The sequence below is a fragment of the Pogona vitticeps genome, chromosome 1 (assembly GCF_051106095.1).
Source record: "Pogona vitticeps strain Pit_001003342236 chromosome 1, PviZW2.1, whole genome shotgun sequence".
NCBI classification, from domain to species: domain Eukaryota; kingdom Metazoa; phylum Chordata; class Lepidosauria; order Squamata; family Agamidae; genus Pogona; species Pogona vitticeps.
In genome coordinates, this window is record NC_135783.1 from 332700781 (window position 1) to 332719766 (window position 18986).

Genomic DNA, 18986 nt, shown 5'->3' on the forward strand with positions numbered 1-18986 from the left:
GCTGACTGCAGTGTGGATGATTGCTGACGGTGCGAAAACTGTAGGAGAGAGGCAAGCAGATGGTGGCTTGACCCAAGGTCACAGCGCGCAGACGTCTTCTGGCTTGAACCCGACTCTTCCCAGCCCCGTTCCAAGCCCACGCTGTAAAATCCCAGAATCCTCTGCAACAAGCCAGGGTTCAATGACAAAGAGAGCGAGCAGGTTGCCTCAGGAGGCAAGTTTCTGTCGAAGAGGTTTAAATGGGAACGAACCGTTGACCAGCAAAGCCACCCAAGCTCGGGAATAACTGTCTTCGGAGGGGGGCGGGTCTGACTCCCCCCCACCAGGAGCCTGAGCAGTAATCAAAGTCCCCTCCTCCCATCCGCGTTCCGATATTCGTACATTCGGGCTGCTCTTTTTGCCCCACCGAGGCCGCTGTAGCGACTCGTTACCCTGGCAACGGGCTCCGCGCTGCTGCTGCTACTACTACTACTGCCACCTGCGCAGGCGAAGGCGGCTCCAGCTCCCTTCGTCCCCGGCGGCTTCGCGAGGGGAGGAAGGAGAGAAGCAGGGAGGGACGGGGTCGCCCGGTGGAGGAGGCGGCGGAAGGCCTTTCAGGGCCACGGGGAGAGACGTCAGCTCGCCTGGGCCCATGAAGCCGAACCCCTCCGAGGGGCCCTAAGTGGCCCCGGTGGCCTCCTCGTCCCCTCCCTGTTTCGTCTCCGCTGGGGTCCGGCCTGCCGAGGGGGATACCCCCGGCTCTGAGGATCCATCTTCCTCCTTTCTCACCTTCCCGAGGAGGAGGGAGCCGCCCCCGTCCCCCCCCCCCCCCCAAGCGTGGCGAGAAGCTGTCGGCAAAGAGCGGTTCAAGAGCAGCGAACACGAACTGCGTTTGCATGTAATACAATCGATTCTGCTGCTGCTACGGCGGCTTAAATCTGCCCCGATCCTCATCCCCTGTTCGTCCAGCAAGGCAACTCTGCCCCTCTTCGGACCAAATTCATCCCCCGTTCTTTCCTCTGGCTCCCCCACCGCCCAACCTACTGCCCCACGCCGGGCATTTACGACTCGATCTTCACAACGAGGCTTCCTACCTTCCCGGGCGATTCTCTCCAGCCCCTCGCCTGTAGTCAGAGTTACAAGCTAACTACACCCCCCTCGCCCCCTGATCACAAATACCACTTCCAGGGAAGGACTGGCTACTTTTCTCCTTCTAGCCTTCCCATCCGGCTGGCTTCCCGTGCGCTCGACTTCTTGTCCTCCTTCAGTAGGGATCGGTGCCGAGAAAAAAGGGGAAAGAAGCAATTCCTTCTTGGGGCCGAAGAGCGGGGGGGGGGGGAAAGTTGCAAGCCCCGAATCTCTCTGCCCACCCCCACCCCTTCCCTTCATCGAGCGGAGGGAAAAAGAAGGCGTGTATATGGAAGAGAAGGAGGAGGGGAAATGTTGGTGTCTCCTTCTCCCTGGAAACCCTGGAGGGACTGAGGTGAAAGTGAAGCAGCAGGAGAGAAAGTTTCCTTGCCGGAGCGAGGAGCGAGGGATGCTTCTGGAGCAGCAGCAAGAGCGGCGGCGGGTTGTGCTGGTGCCGCATTGTGTTTGCTGAGGCTCCTCCTGGGCGGTGGGGGCTCAATAGAGTTCTACGAGGAGGAGGAGGAGGAGGAGGAAGCAGCAGTCAAGCAGCCTCGATTCGCCCACCTCCGCCAGTGCATCCTTTTAGTCGGCAGGGTGTTGCGTGCTCGCCCTCGCTCACTCCTCTCCGGCCTCCGTGCAATGTGAAGCGTGCCCACAACCCTGGTTTCCCAAGGACTCGAGCATCAGCCTAGTACATGCATCCGATAATCATCTTCTCCTACAAAATGGATTTTAGCCAGAACAATCTGTTTGGTTACATAGAAGATCTGCAGGAACTTACTATTATCGAAAGGCCAGTACGCAGGAGCTTAAAGGTATGCCTGTCTGTCGGTCTAATTTTTTTTTTTTAATAAAGAATATACTGTACCTTCGAGCCAAACTGCATTGGTCTCGGATAAGAATTGGTTCTGCGGGCTCAGCTTGTTTTAAATTGAAAATATGGTTGCACGGATAAGGCACTGAATGGCTCTGGCAATAGCATAATGCTTCCAGAGCAGAGATTTGAGTCATAAGGTGGCAACTATGCAACTTTGATTTAAACACGAATTTTTTTTCCTTATATAATTCGGGATCTTTTTTTCGTTTCTGGTTGTGAAGCTATAAAGTAGATCTGCCCCCCCCCCCCCAGCAGTTGGTGATTAAAAAGTAAATTGCCTGTTTGAGATATTCTGATTATAAAAACCCAGAGGCCTCAAGTCAAAACCCATCGGCCCTCAAGCAGTTTCATAGACTTCCAGGAGACGTGATTTAAAAATGACTGCCTGTCATTCTGATCCAAAGAAAGGGACAGGAGAAAAGTAAATGCTTAGCATACACAAAATCCTTGTCTTTGCCATCTCTAGCAGAGCCTAAGATTCTTATCTGAGACTTTGGAGAAGTGTTGTCAGTTGCTATACATAATACTGTACTAGGGTTAACGGATCCGGGGTTTAACTCATATAAAACTAGTTCATGGACAATTAAGCAGAAAGACTTAAAATTGTTTCCTGTTGCCATTTCTTTGATTTCATCTACTCTACTGTAACTTAGTTGTCTTTCAGTTTTTATTATGTAATTATCACTTCCATTCTAAGCACCCTTACTTTGGAGTAAGTCATACTAGTCCTCATGATTAGCAGTGGAATCTTGTACATTGGTTGGACTCGAACTTAAGTCATTATTAAAGTAAATGTAATGAAAATAGTGAGGCGAGTTAGTTAGGAATAAGTTGTTTAATATCTTTAAGTGTGATTAAATCTGCATTCAGCCCATGTCTACTCAAATGTAAGTTCCACTTAGTTCAGCATTGATTACTCCTAGGTAACTGTCTAAAGTATTGTAGCCTAAGTATATTTATGACATTGGCTCTAGGATTGGGGGCAGCAGCAGTAGATGTTTCACTACCATGTTTTAATCTGTCACTAATGTCCATTTTGAACTTGACAGACACCAGAAGAAATAGAGAGATTGACAGTCGATGAAGAACTCAATGATATTGAAAGGGCTGTTTATCTACTCAGGTATTCTTTCAAAAACTGTTGTGGAGCTTTTTATACTACTTTTAAGATGTTATACATTTCCATCTCCGCACTTCCTGTATTCTTAGTTTTTTTTCTTTTTAGAGGTTTTGAGTTGGAATAATATCACAGAAGACTGTTATGTTAGTTATTACAGAAAGATTCCATTAAAAGTAAACAAGAGCACAGGGAAGAGATGTTTTTGTATACATCCCTTTCTATTAAGGTCCTCCACTCTGGTGAGTTGACCTGCAAGTTTTTTGAAGGGTCTCCAGATGGAGTGGTACTATTAACCAAACAAATAATTACCATATATGTATATTATATATTGCCTTATGAGCTTTGGGCTTATGTTTGTTTCAGGGAATATAAAGTAAAGGACTTTTAAAGGGACTTGTTTTTTCAGGCCTGAAAAGTTAAAGTTGTCTCTGACACATATTGAAGATTATTTTATTCCTCATCGTCCTTCCCATTTGCTTGAAATGCTTACTTAGCAGATGCTTAATTGTCTTGAACATTAATGGTCCAAAACTTGGATTTCTTCTGAATTTTTATGCAGATGTCAGCTTTGAAGGAGGTGCCGTGCTGAGTGATTTTGATTTAAACTTACATTTTTATACAATATTCACTAATTGAAGTGCCAGCTGTAAGCCTCATTCGAGTTTAATCAGCTATTTTTAGCCCTCTCAAGAGCCATGTTTCTCTTGTTCTGCAACATGCATTTTGTACTCTAGTATTACGTTTGTCATTCGAAGCCTGTCTTTTCCCCCTCTTTTTTCTTATTTGGTTGCTATGTGTTTAGTATTGATTCCTACCTAGTAGAACAACTACCATTGTGCCTTTGCTCTTTCAGGTTTCTCAAAACACAAATTTTAGTTGTGTGTTGAAATTACTTTTTATGTAGATTTAGCATGTATTATTTTTCAGTGTTAGCATACTGTATAGACGTATGTAAGTAGAATATGGAATTAGATAAGGAATCTATGCAAATTAGTTACTCAGTTGCAGCATTGGATGGAGTGCTCTATTATCCGTTTTGTAGGCTACTAAGGCTCTTAGGGTAATATCTTTTGCTGGGTTATTTTGAAAACTGCTGAAAATAAATAAAGCATATTGTAGTCCTCCAAGCAATGCTTTTCAAAAAAAAAATTTTTGGGGGGTGGTTTTTCTCAAGGTGGGAACCATGTTTTATACAGTACAGTACTGTATGTATGTTTCCTAAGAGAATTCTACAGTAGTTACTGAATGCACACAATCCAAATTCTGTGTGGCTTCATTGAGTGAATGTATATTGGAGCAGGATCTGCTCAGTAGTCAGCATAGTAGAGCCCCCATTTCTAGGCCTCACTCATGACTTACACTTACATTTCTCTTAGGATTTGGGCAGTCTGTGGTTTCTGCCACTTTATATCTCTTTTTCAAGAATAAAATAAATGTTTTGTGATGGAGAGCAGGGGTAACATAATTGAAATAATTGTGTGTAGGCTTCAAATGTTTTTAAACATAAAGAATTGCATTATTCTAGAGCAGGCTTGTCCAACCTGCGGCCCGAGGGCCGCATGCGGCCCAGGTTAGCTCGTAATGCAGCCCAGTGCAATTTTTTATTTTTAAAGAAATTCCCAAGTTTCAAGTTACACTGCCGGCGCCTGCGGCCGGAATGTGGCCGGGGCATGTCACAACAGTAGAGGGGGAGAGAGGGAAGGAAGGAAGGAGTGGGAGGGGACAGGGGGGCTGCGTGACTGCATTGAGCCGTCCCCGTCAATAGGTGGACTCCCTCCCGGCCCCATAAAGCTGCTGGAGTCGAAGCTGGCAGCCTCTGCTGTCTGAGATCGCAGCTGCCGGTAAGCGCGCTTGGAGCAGGGCTGCGGAGGACGGCTAGGGCTGCCCCCCCCATGTGGCCTAAACCAAATGTATGTGCGGGCCAAACCAAATTCTCATCTTCTAATGTGGCCCAGGGAAGGTGAAAGGTTGGACACCCCTGTTCTAAAGCTTGATAATTGCTGATGCAGATAAAGAAATCCTAAATTTTATCTTCATGGCTCTTAACTGTTTGGATTTCACTTTGGTTCTGCAATCTTCCTGATATAGTCTCCTACTCAACATTGTAGTTTGTTCAGCAAATATTGTAGTCTTGTGTGTAATGGACGACAAATTCATTTAGCAAGCTACTTTGACTTTTCTTGAGATGCGTGCACTTTTTTAAACTTTTTCTTTTGAGGCATGTAGTGAAATATCTGTGATGCTGAGTGAGGCCTAAAGTAATTCTCAAAAATGACCAATATAGTAGCACAAGCATTCTTTTCTTATTGCTTCGTAGCTATGTCTGTATCTCAGCACATTGCTTATCTTTCTGCTAATAATGCTGGTCTCACTTTCCAGTTTGCCAGACCTTCCCCAGTATATTCCCATGGCACATAGGATGCTCTTTGTACATTGACCAGCCTTTCCACATTAAACTGTGCATTAACAATATGTGCATGTGTGTATGTTTCCTATGAGAGTTAGGAAGCATACATATGCTCATATACTCAGGTAATTAAGCTGGTTGTGGGTAGTTGATATCTAGCTGTATGTCTAATTTCAGTGTGTTATTATCTAAACTTCTTTACAGAATATTTCCCCCTTAGAAATAGTTTATTAATGTCTTGCACAGATGAAGGATATTATACTTTATATTTCCTTGTTTTAGATTGGAAATAATAGTGGGTCATATGCTTACAGAGCACATATCAGTAGACATATTATCTTTATGTGTTCTACTACTCTTTTCATTGCCTATTTATTTACTCCCATCTATATTGTCCACTCATTATTAATTTATCTTTGTTTTTTCTTGTAGGGCAATTTTCTTTGTTTTTAGAAAGCCTTTGTATTCTGTTTGCTAATAATTTCCAGTTTACTATCATCACTGTGGTACTAGTTAAGTTGTCTCATATGCTTTTCCCCCTCCAAGAGTTTCTCTGTGTTATATTATCTCCATATAATTCTCTAATTTTAGCATGATTGGTTGTAGTTGTTCTGGGTTGATTCATTCTATATTCTAGAACAAAGTGACTAGTTGTGGCCGTCTGGATATTCTTGGGCAGTAGGTCCTGTAATCTCATATCATTGGTACGCTGGCTAGAACTGATGGAGGTTTTAGGCAAATACATCCTGAGAGCCCTAGTTGCCCACCCTCATTTATATCTACTAAGATGCAAGAGTGAGCCTTGGGGTGTCAGTGCCTCACTTGTATACATATATTATTTAGAATAAAAACAGATTTAAGAATATATTACTGTAGACAAGTAGATTCTGGTCATTATGGATCTACTTCCCTTTTTTGTTTTGATCACATAAGTAAGGCCAACTTCACATTACAGGTGGTGCGAGCAATCCAAAGCTTCGTGCTGTGATTTAGACTATGTAGAACGTGTGCTTTGGGGTGCACTGTGAACTGACTGAGAATGAATAAGTTCCACTGTACAATGAACATGTATTGAACAGTGAGCTTTACTCACTGTTCATTCTACTTATTTTTCTTTTAAAATTTTGCTTTTGTTGCATAGTTAAAATTAGTTGGTGCATGTTTGATAGTAAGCTTCTTGTCCCAGTCATCCATTTAAGGTAGTATTTGAATTCTCTTCCTTTGTCCATAAGTTTTCTTGTATCTCCTAAAAGTCTTATTAAAAAAAAAATTGTACAGTGGTGCCTCGCATTGCGACATTAATTCGTTCCAGCGAAATTGCTATAGAACGAAAACATTGTAAAGCGAAAATAAAAAAGCCATTGAAACGCATTAAAACCTGGTTAATGAGTTCCAGTTGGCTAAGAACTCACCGTCCAGCGAAGATCCTCCATGGGGCGGCCATTTTTGGGTGCCTATGCAGCGAAAAATGGCTCCTAAACACAGCGGGGAGCCATTTTGAGCACCCAGCAGCCATTTTGAAAACCCGTCGATCAGCTGTTTTGATCATCAGGAAGTGAAAATCGGTTCCCGAAACAGGAAATTGATCATTGTGCAGCGAAATTCCCCCATTCAAAACGTCATTTTGCGATTGCTTTTGTGATTGCAAAAACCTCGTCGTAATGCGGATTCGTTGTTAAACGGAGCGCCCGTCTTCTGAAGCACCACTGTGTTTAAAATGGAATGTGTTATTTTTCCAAGAGGTGGGTATAAATCATTAGTACTATCCCCAATATTCTTGTGATAGGAATTTACCTGAGGCTACATTTGAACTGAGAACCGTAGAGTTAATTGTTTAAGGATGTATACCAAGACCGAAGTATTGTGCACCTTGAAACTTAACATGTTTATTCAGTGTGAGCTTTCATGGATTACAGTCCACTTCATCAGAATTGGGGAGTGACCACAGTTGTCATCTACAGAACCTTACTGTGAAAGAATTGTTAGTCTGAAAGGTGTTCCAATGTTTTGTTTGTTTTTGTTTTTCTTTGTGTTGCTTTTGTTGTATGTGCGTAAACAGCCAAAAAATGTAAATTAAACTTCAAGGTATGTTGAACTGTGATTTCTTCTGCTAGCAAAACTGCGTTTCTGCTGGCTGATCAGAGATTTGTTAGCACAACTGGGTGTACCCATAAAGCTGCCCTGCCCTGCTGGCAGAGATGAGCCAGAAGAAAGCCAAAAAGGTGGAGGAGTGTGTAAGAAATTGAGTTATACCAGAAACAAATCTGTCTTAATCCAGATTCCCAGCCACTATGCTGCCACAAAATTAAACCAGGATTATGACAGTCTTGGCGTCCCTAGGCTGGGAGGAGTTTTGGTTCAGCACAGCATCCACTAGTTTAGTGTCAACTCAGCCAACCCTGGGCCAACTTGGCTAGTTAGAAGTGTACACTAACTGACTACCTTTTTGAAAATAGTTCAGAAAATAGTGCTGATTTACCTGACTCCAGACTTATTGGGTGGAGGGGACTACGATACGATGAAAGGTCTCCATCCAGTACTCCTGTGGTTTATGTTGATTTTCGTCTATCTTTATTTTTGTAATGTTTCTCAGTACAGTATTAGTATTTTCTTAATATTTTATAATTTTCAACAGTTCCTGGTATGGTATATGGATGTAGATGGCAGTAAGTAACTTACGGCCCTCAGGATGTTTTTGACTGCAATTCCCATCAGCTGTAGCTAGCATAAGCAATGGTGAGATGTCCAAGAACATCAGGAGCCACAAACTGCCCTTTCCTGATCCAGGTCTGCCACTAGAGTTTTTTTCTGCCAGACCTGTGCTTGGATCTGAAGGTTTGCAGAGACAGCTTGGAGGTTGTATTGGATCTTCTGGATTTAAAGTCCTTCCTTTTCCCCAATAAGCATTAGTTCTGCGATCATGACCTGTGTTCATCAGGAAGCAGCATAGGTTGTTAATCAGGTCCTACTATTACCTCATTTTCATAGGTAATTTCCAACCCCTTTTAAATCAATGAGGTATGGGTTTTTAAGAAATAAAGAGATGTAAATGAACTTACCCAGAGGAAAATGTCGTATCGCTCTGGCCAGTTTGATGACAGGACTTTGGAAATGGCAGATCATAATTTTTTCATATGCCCCTCTGCCACCCTGTTAGGATTCCACTGTGAGAGTGCACCATGCTCATTACAGGGTTCATTAGGGTGCCATGAAGAGACATAGGAGTTTTGCAACATATACCCCTCCCCTCCTCCCATGGATATTTTTAAATAAAATCTGCAATTCCAAAGATTTGAGGAAATGGTACGATAATGTTCTGAAAACAAATGTTCGGTTCTTGTACAGGAAAGCACAGAAGCTATGAGATTCTTTCATTGTTTTTTGATCTCTCTTTCACTTCTAGTACTTTCTTACCAGCTGTCTGTTCCATATGTATCTGAAGAGCCATGTTAACCTCTCAGACAATCTAACAGGAATACATGCCCTAATAAGACTTACTCTTTGGGGTTTAGCTTCTGACTTGAAAAAAACATTAAGAGATTTCTTCTGATGCTAAAGACTGCTTTCACTTCTTTCCCTCTTTTCGCACTCTCCCAATCCTAAAGTAAACAACAACAAAAAAGCTTATTCTTTTAAAGATTAACATAACCTTTGTTTAGGAAGAAACCTCTTGGGATATTATATATTCTTATTAAGGTTTGCAAGGTGAAACTGTTTACGTTTCATTGTTCTCATATTTGTGGAGGAGTCATTAGACATGTCACTCAAGATAACAAAGGGGAATATAAAGTAGATATTTATCTATTCACATGTTTTATTACCCAGGAGCAGTCCTTGATTGTTATGCATCAAATATTCCAGCTAAAAAGGCTAACCAATTTTCCTCTTAGCTCTCATAATCAGAAAGGATCATGCTCTTTGTGCACTTCAACTTTTGAGTTTGGAAAGGAAAGCAAAGAGAGAAGGGCAGAGACATCATAGTGAGCGTTATGGCAGAATTGCATGAAGTACATTTACTCACCTTCTAATAAACAGAAGTATAATCATGTAAAATATTTCTTTTATCACAATTTGCATAATTGATAAAATGCACATTGCTCTATACACTCCAAGTGTTTGTTGATGGGGATATTGTGAAGCAGATTTGGTATGTGTAAAGGGAACAACTGGGTACCTCAGTGTGGAGCCAGAGGTTGGAGTTTGAATTCCCACTGTGCCTCCTGTGGGGGAGAGCTAGCCTATGTGGCCTTGGGCAAGCTGCACAGTCCTAGAATGCCCCCAGAAGAAAGGAATGGTAAACCACTTCTGAGTACTCTCCATCTGGAAAACCCTGAAAAGAGTTACCGTATGTTAGAATTGACTTGATGGCACATGATTATTATAGGGAAGAAAAAGGGAGGAAGAATCTTGTTGGCAAGCAGACATCCACTGTAATGATATTGCATGCTACTCTCAGTCTGAATTAGTATATCAGTTTTTATATTCTGATTAGTTCTATAACAGATTTCTATTTTTCTACTAATTCAGGAACAGATGATATCTTAAAGCAAATATCAAAGAACAAAAAATAAAATGAGCTTTTAATAATTCATCTTCCTCAGGCTATGCATCAGTATCTCATGGGTAGTTCCAAAATTACAGTATGTACTTTTATTAAAGTTCCAAAGTCTCATGGCCAATGTAGAGGCCAGGTTAGCTTCTTAGATGCAAATGGTTGCAGTCTGCAAGGGACCTATGTGCGGCATAGGGTATAGCTTCAAACCTCTCCTCCACCAGTGTTTTGGAATTTGTCACCAACTCTTAAACACTCTTCCCTTTGTTTAAGAGTTGGTGACAAATTCCAAAATATTGGCGGAGGAAAAATTTGAAGCTTCTCCCCCCAAGGCCCCTTACAGACTGCAACTATTTCCCTCTAAGAAGCGAACATGGCCTCTACATCAGTCATGAGACTGTTGGATTTTAATGAAAGTATATAACTTTTCAACTACCCATGAGAAGCTGATGCACAGCCCGGGGAAGATGATTTGTCATCAAAAGCTTCAATTTTTATTTTTGCTTTATGTTCTTAATGGTATAAAGCAGGGGTCCCCAACCTCTGGTCTGCAGCCCGGTACCGGTCCGTGGCCTGGGCCGCGAAGACAGATCTCCCACCCACCCCACACGCACTCCCCCTATACAGCCCCTTCGTGCATGTGAGTGTGCATCCCCATGAGTGCCCCCACCCCTTTGTGCATGCACACTCACTTGCACCCCCGAGTGCCCCCTGCCCTTGTGTACGAGTGCCTCCATCCTTCATGCATGTGTGCGAGCGCGGGGGATGCCCTGCCTTCCTTGCACATGGATCTTGTCCTCTTCCAACCAGTCTGCGGTGTCAAAAAGGTTGGGGAGCCCTGGTCTAAAAGGATATCACCTGTTCTTGCATTTGTATTGTTTTGAAGACCATGAGGCCTTGTCTCGATTTTTTCATTTTTCTGATGATTTTATTAAATTTAGCTTTCCAGTGCTATCTGTTCATCTTTTTAGTTGGCTTCCTTATATATTTGCCAATTTAGATGAGGTTACAACTTTGTTGTATAGACTACAATGCAATACAGCTTGTTATAAAGGAGTTTGAAATATAATACAGTGCACCTGTAACAGAACAAGGTGGGGAGAGAATCATGACAAAAGAAATGTTATTCTTTCACAAAGATAGTGGTTGTAAACAGTGGTGTGTAGCAACACAGCCACATTGAAAAACAATTAAGATCAGCACCAGGTACTCAGATGCTGGAAAAAATTACATAAAGGGGAAAGACTCAGGAGGATGATCAGAACAGGGACCCTTGAGTGGTTTTCTTTTAAGTCAGTGGTTCCCCACCTTGGGTCCCCAGTTATTCTTGGGCTACAACTCTTAGAAATTCTGGCCAGCACAGCTAGTGGTGAAGGTTTATGTGAATTTTAGTCCAAAAGCATCTGGGGACCCAAGGTTGAGAACCACTGCCATAAATGTAGTCTAGTTGTTCTGGAATAATATATTTCTTCTAAGAGATATAGCTTCAAAATGTATGGGACCCCAGGAAAATCTAGTTTCTGGTCACATAAAGAACTGGATTGCTTGGAGTCACTTAATAGGCTAAGGACTGGAATTGGTTGAACTAAAATGAATCTAAGAAAAATGGGGCTTTTGCACTGACACAATTCTTTGTGAGTGTGGAGAAGAACAGGCACCTTCACACCTGTGCTAGTGCAATGTATGATCCTCTCTACGTATGATGGAAGATTTGATGCTAACTACCGCACATGCTCTTGATGTTGCCTGTTACTGGGTGAAAAATACCTGATATATTTACTAATTGTACCGTAGTGCTTCTGACATGAATAAAGAAAGAAGTTAAAGATCAAGAAGTATGTAATCTTGCTGCTGAATCAAATGTACTGAATGTAGGAGCTCGTGTAGCTATGCTTTTATATGATATTTGGAAAGAGTGAGGAGATATTTTTACTGCAACTCCCAGAATTCCCCTGGAAAATTGGATAAGAGATTTTGGGAGTTTCAGTGCAAAAAAACAAACTTTTCCAAACATTATGCCTGGAGAGATTTTCATGGCAGAAACGGCAGCTGAGTGTTTAGAAATATCTGAAGCAATAACCACAGATGTTCAGTTCTTGTTTGTTGAGCAACCAGCATGGACCTGTGTTGGATCCCTTTTCTCAGGTTTTCCGATATCAAAGGACATAATGGATCTCAGACAGCTTTCCATTTAAAATAGTTTGGAACTCATTTAAAACAGAATGCTTCACAACAAGATAAGGAAAGAGATTTTTTATGCTTACTCAAATTGTAACTTTTCACACTGCAGATAAATTATCAATTCAAAATAAATACAGTTGAACCAAGGAAAGGGGAGGAGGAAGCACAAGACTCATATTTATGCATTGTGCATATGGTGATGGTGTTAGTTACATTGTCATGTTAACAAGATGATGAAACGGTTTGTTTAGGAAGATGCTGCTTGTGTTGATACAGCTGAGCTTTGGATCACGAAGCTTTGTATTGGTGTCAGGCAATGGATGAATCATTAGTTCAATGTTGGTTGTCCTGAAATTCCACTGAGAATTGTAAACCATAAAATCTTTCCAATGTTTTTGATTAAGCATCTGTTTCAGGATTGGGAGTTATGGTGAGATGTTTCTATTTCTTCTCAATCTGTGTAGTGTGTGTGTGTGTGTCTGCAGAGCAAAAGCAAAGTTTGCTTCTTTTACTATATACCACCCATAGTGCTAAAGCTCTATCTGTGCATTTTAAAATTTTATTGTGCAGGCTATATATTGTCCCTGCCACCAGCTAGCTAAGTACTCAATTTACTGACCTCAGAAGGATGGAAGATTAAATCAACCTTGAGCCAGCTACCTAAACCTGGGATCAAACTCAGACCATGAGTAGTCTTGACTGCAATACTGCAGTTTAATCATTGTGCCACAAGGCCTTTCCAAGCATGCAACATGCAGACATACGGGTATACAATACATAATACAAATATTTACACAAATACACTCATACAAGTGGTCATACACATATACACTGCAGTAGGGCCACTGTATCTGCAGTGTGAGTACCCGTGGTTTCATTTATCCACCGCCTGAAAATATTTTTTAAAAAAACCACCCCAGAAATATGTGTTTCCAGAGTGTATTACCAGAACTGGGTAAGGGTCTCTTGAGGTGGGGGGAGGAGAGATGTGTCAGTTGTGTCATTTAACGCGCTCCTCCCATCCCCACATTAAACGACCCCTTGTAGCCCAACCAGATATCAATTATGTGCTTTCTCAGATCCTCTGCAGAGGGACAGTGAAAGCAGGTTATCTTATCCTGTGCTACAGATCCATTCAATCCAGCTTACTCAAGAATAAGGAGGCAATCAAGGAGAGCTGCAGTATGAGTGGAGAATATTAGTGTGAAGGCTGGGCAGACAGAAGGGAGGTAAACCCCCTTTTCTCCTCAACCGGGACTCTGCTGGTGCTGTGCTGCCTTGTGCGTTCTTGGCTTTTTGAATCATGGGTACAGAAGCACAATATCCCACATTCATAAACTTGAGAGGTTTTTTTTTTTTGAAGAATTAGAATACTGTAGGTTCTAAACCTACCACCTCATGAATTACACCCCAGACAGGCCCATCACCACGCATTAAAAGTTACTTGATGGCGCATGTCATCTTTAGAGATTTTCTTTCTTAATTACCAAACAATTCTATAGTGACAAGATGAATGGAATAGGCACCCAAGCTGTGCTAACATTGAGGCAGGTCATCCCCAACCACAAAGCAAAAAACAGGCATTTCACAGCTTAAATGAGTGAGCTTCTGAATATTTATTCTCTATTTTAAAAATATATTTTTAAATATTTTAAATTAGAAACTCTTTTTAATGTCTGTTTGGCCAGGAAGGAATTAAACATTTCTCCCAAGAGTCATTTAATTTGGTCCTGACTGGCAGGCTGAAAAGTACAGATCTCCTTCTTCCCCCTTAAGCTCACAAGCATGTTTACATTTGGAATGTCTGTGCTAACAGGAAAACCAGAAACTCAGTTTTCTGCCTCTCGAATGGCTTTGTTCAAATTGGTTTAACACCTCCCCATGCCTGGATTCCTTCCAAATAAAAGAGGGGGTTGGAATTCACCATTTTCTTTCAAGGTTAGCAAGTTTGTTCTTTTCAATGTATTTGATTTGTTTTACATTTGCAGACAGAAAAGGTTGCCAGCGTCTGCATGGGAGGACTGGTAAAACTGTTTTACTTTTTAAAAAATCATTACTTGAAAGCCATTTGCCCAAATGTCCCCAAATTTAGCACAGAGCAAGAGCAGCTATGTCTGTGCTAAATTTGCTGCTGATCTGAGGTCCACTTTCAAAGTTATTAAGTTTTTGTTTGAGGCACCTCTATTTTTTGAGTTGGCTTATGGAACACTGAATCGGACTGTCACACAACAGCTATTGCTACATGCCTGTGCAGCAATACAGTGGGGTCTCTACTTAAGAACGTCTCTACTTAAGAACAATTCAACTTAAGAACAGCTCCATTTGCTAAATTTTGCTTCTACTTGAGAACAGAAATCCAAGATAAGAACAGGAAAAAAAAACCTTTCCTGCTCTTTTTTTAACCTTAGGTCATCTTAGGTTAAAAAAAATTCTCCCCCTAGTGGTAGAGTACATATTAACCAGCTTTGCATTAGTTCCTATGGGAACTAATGCTTCAATGTACGAACGCACCTCTACATAACAAAAAAACAGCCAGAACGGATTAATTGGTTTTCAGTCCATTCCTATGGGAAATTTTGCTTCAACTTAAGAACGTTTCAACTTAAGAACACCATTCCAAAACGGATTAAGTTCTTAAATAGAGGTTCCACTGTAGTTTCTATGGACGGAAAAGAGCAGATACGGATTAAATGGTTTTCAATGCATTCCTATGGGAAATGCAGATTCAACATAAGAACTTTTCAACTTGAGAACCACCTTCCAATACGGATTAAGTTCTTAAGTAGAGACCCCACTGTAATATAAAGAACTCCTGCTTTGAATTCTAGCAAGCGTTGTGCTTTTCTCTACTTCCCTTCTCTTTCCTCTACTCTCTGGTTTTCCAACCTGTATCTCACCATTTTCTGTTCCTTGAAAATGCTCCGGTTCATATTTGGTTCCCTTCCTCCAATTTTTTGTTTGTTTGTTTGTTTAAAGATTGTGTATGTGTGTGTACACGTTTGCAGTCATGCATGCTATTGCTTTTTAAAGTGTTACTTAAAATGACAGGGTATAGCAATGGGATTTAAAAGGCACCTTATTTGAATCTCTTCTTTAGTAAGCTGGAAAATAATATTCTTAAAGATGCTACTGTCTGATCTCTTATGTGATTGATGATATCTTTATGGTCTGGTTGAAGGACAAGGAAAGCCTGGAAAATGTTCAATATTATATCAACTTTATTCATCCTCTAGTCAAATTTCACCTAGTAGTGCCACTAGAAATCCACATCTACTTATTTGATGTATTTCTTGCCAGTAAAAACAAGAAAAAAGTCATTAATCTTTACAGCAAACCCTCTGATGCCGGTCAACCTAGAGTGGAATCCCTGCCATTTTGAAATATAGAGAAAAAATGTACAACTTGGCTCTCCTCTCAGAATTCGACACATTTGGAATGCAAAACAAACAGGTATCTCCCAATCTAACAAAGAACGAGTGAACTCAAACACCTGCTTCACCTCCACATGCCATTATTCTAACAGCAAGAGAGGAACCACATTGTCAAGAGAAATTCTTCTCCATCAAAATAATAGTTAGAAAACTTAACATCTTTTGGAAGCCATTGAGAAGTCCTGTGATAGCTGTCAGTAAGGTTAAATGCTTATGATAATTATTAGTAAGAGCTAGTCTCAAACTAGCAGTCTGGAATCCTGCCTCATACCTTTTTGATTTCAGGAGCTGCATTATCTGCAAGCTTGTCCACACTGTCATATGTTATGGTATATGTTTGGCATGGAAAAAAAGAACGTGTCAGCTTGTGCTTCTACTTAAAGCGATTCATTCTTCCCCTTTGAGACATAGCCTTTCTCTTTCTGGCACAGGGCTAGGGCATGCAATCTTTTTGGGATGAGTCATTGAGAAGCAAAATAGCTATTTGTTCTGTCTTTATGGATGGGCAGTTGAGTTAAAATAGATGGTACTGAAGTTTAAGGACCTTTTAAGCACTGGCTGGATCGCAACAAATTACACAGTGTGGAGAGGGCCAAGGCAAAACCGTTATCTCTAAGCATTGTGAGTTACAGGACATACTATATTAACAAAATATTAATTGCAGATCTGCAATCTCATTTATATCACTGTGTGTAGACAACCAGAATGTCATCTCCAATAGATAGAGTAACAACGGACCTATGTACACACTTCAAGATTCATAAGTCCACAGCCGTGACCAGGAAATTGGAATAGCCAATGGCTGGGCACTGTCTTTTTGAACATTGTTGCCTTTGTAATTTGTTGGTGTTTAGAACAGATATACCATCTGATCCAACTGTATTAGAGAGAAAAGCGGAAGCACTCTTGACGTTTTAGGCTCATAATGACCCAGATTTAGACAACAACATTTGACGTCATACATCCACTTTGGAATATGCTGTCTTTTTGTTCTATAAATTCTACCTTGGATATAGCACACTTTTATTTAGAGTGACCGAGAAAAGAAGAAACTGAAACTTCTTGTCATAATATTTTTTTTCCTGTTTTCTTAGTCACTGTACTAACAAAATAGAAGGATGGCAATTCCTTCAAAGAATTTCCTTGTGAAGAGACTATAGTTTTGAAGTGTAAACCTTTTCTAAAATCAAGTGAAAGAAATAGATCACTGGATGCAGGTGGGATACCAATAGAGCCTTGCTTACTAGAGAGACTGAAACTGTCAGAGAGACTGTGAGAACAATTAAGGAAAACAAAATAATAGCCCACAGACTGGAAAAATTCTATATAAATTCCAGTCCCAGACAAATTAACTATTAAAATATGGAAAAGTGCAGTAACTCTAGACCAGTGGTTCCCTAAGTTTTTCCACCCGCAGCTACCCTGAGAGTCAGAGTGTAGGTGGTAGCAGAGAAGCAGGAAGAGTGGTGAGTGTGGGATGGAGCAGGAAGCAAAGAAGCACTGGGAGGCTGGAGCTGGAAGAGCAGCAGCAGTAGCAGGTGGTTTTTTGCTGCTGGTTCAGCAAAAAACAAAAAACAAGAGCTTCCATGTTGCTCTTGGCTGGTTTGGTGATGCGCCAGGGAGCCGCAGGGTACCACAAGGGGCGTGGGGCATTGCGGCTTATACTTTGGGAAGTTCTGCTGTAGACCATTGCGTTAATTTTCCATGCAAGCAATGTGATGCTTGCATTTTTGCAATAAAGGCTTTTATAATCATTGTATATGATGAAGCTAAGAATCCCAGATGTTCAAACTTGAACCAGAAGAGTAAGGGCATTGGAGATGTTACTGCAGTTATACATTGGCTACTATTGTGTGCCAAAGAATTTTGAAAGAAAATAAAGTCTGTGCTTTATAAATTGCAGCAAAGCCTTTCCTTACGTGGATCATGGAAACCTGTGAATCCTCCTCCTCCTCTTTTAATGCAACACAATATAACAAAGAAAAAAGTTACAAAGAAAAGAAACCAATCAAAACTGAAGCAACAACAAAAATTAGTTCACCCACCACTGGGACCAGTAAAAATCGTTTTACTTCATGCCTATAACCTTTCCAGAATAATAATATCTCTTGTTTGGGTAAATGGCCTTTACCTTTTTAATAATAGAAAGTTAAAAACGTGTTGCCAAATTTCAGCAAACCTACTCTGTTTTAACAATTCCTTGTTATATGTTTAATCCAATTTCAATTTATCATTGACTGCTATTTGCCAAATTTTATTATAACATTCCATTATTTGACAGGTTTGCTGGTAAGGTAAGGTCAAAATTTATTATAGCCACTGGCCCTTAAAACCTGGAACATATACATATACTTTAAAATGCACAATAAAATGATACCACAGTAGACAAGGTTGTACATTTGATAAGCTATGTAGACTCTAATCAGCTCTATATCCTATACCATATCTCTAGTGTTTCCTATTATATCCATATTATTTAGGCAATTACCCCTTAGTTTTATTGTTAGCCATCCAAATTTGGACACTCTGTTACCTCTTTATTCCTATCTTCCAAAAGCTTCTGTAGGCACTCCTTCCTATCTCAGGTATACTAGGTTTAATGAGCCATTCCCAAATCTGCTCATAAATTTTACATTCTAGGATGACATGACTCAGTGTCTCTATACTCCCCTCACGCACAACCAACTCTTGTAGGGGGTATTGTTGCATCATCCCAGCAGCACTGCAGATGACAACAAATCCATGTGTAATAACATAAAGGTCCTTCTAGTTTCAGGATACTCTGAATCGTATCAGCATTGGTAGCAATTTATTTTAATAAATCCTTTGGCTTTATTGTAAGGAAGTTCTTCTCTAGCCGGGGGGGCACTGGTGGTGAAGGAGGGAAAAAGAGTCGGAGGCTCGTCATAAAATCCAACATTAGAAAGTTTATTGTTTACAAAACTTAGTTCCTTCGGATCAAACGGATCCTGTAACATACGGTCGTCTAACAAATGATATCTCTTCGAACGTACAACAGAAGGCATTTCATGATCACCTAGTAAGGGGCCGGTCCGAACTTCTCTCGGTCGGTCATTGGGCGGAGGGGGGCACTCCGAACGGCACAAACCGTTCCGCAACCAGGGTGCCTCGCCCAGTCTCCCTCCAGGGGCTTCTTCTGGTATTCGGGTCCAGGGCATATTACCCTCCTCCCACCAGGATAATTGCGATGGTGTACCGTTACCAGCCATTCCAAAGGCTCATAAGACTTTCCTGACCCTCTGGGAAAGTTCGGATCTGGCAACAAACCTCCTCCCGTAGCCAGATTGGGA

The 18986-nt window shown here is 41.2% G+C and overlaps 1 protein-coding gene across 9 annotated transcripts in view; it reads left to right on the plus strand.

The window, feature by feature from the left end:
* The first annotated feature begins 729 nt into the window (after positions 1–729).
* PPP4R4 (protein phosphatase 4 regulatory subunit 4) overlaps positions 730–18986 on the plus strand; it is a 116369-nt gene continuing 98112 nt past the window's right edge. For all 9 annotated transcript variants that reach the window (XR_012082650.2, XR_013540805.1, XR_013540806.1 and 6 more), the window contains exons 1-2: positions 730–1922; positions 3034–3107. Coding sequence is in view for 6 of the 9 variants with exons in the window: in XM_020814427.3 (XP_020670086.3) it covers positions 1803–1922; positions 3034–3107 (194 nt within the window). In the remaining 3 variants the exon portion in view is untranslated. The remainder of the gene's footprint in view (positions 1923–3033; positions 3108–18986) is intronic.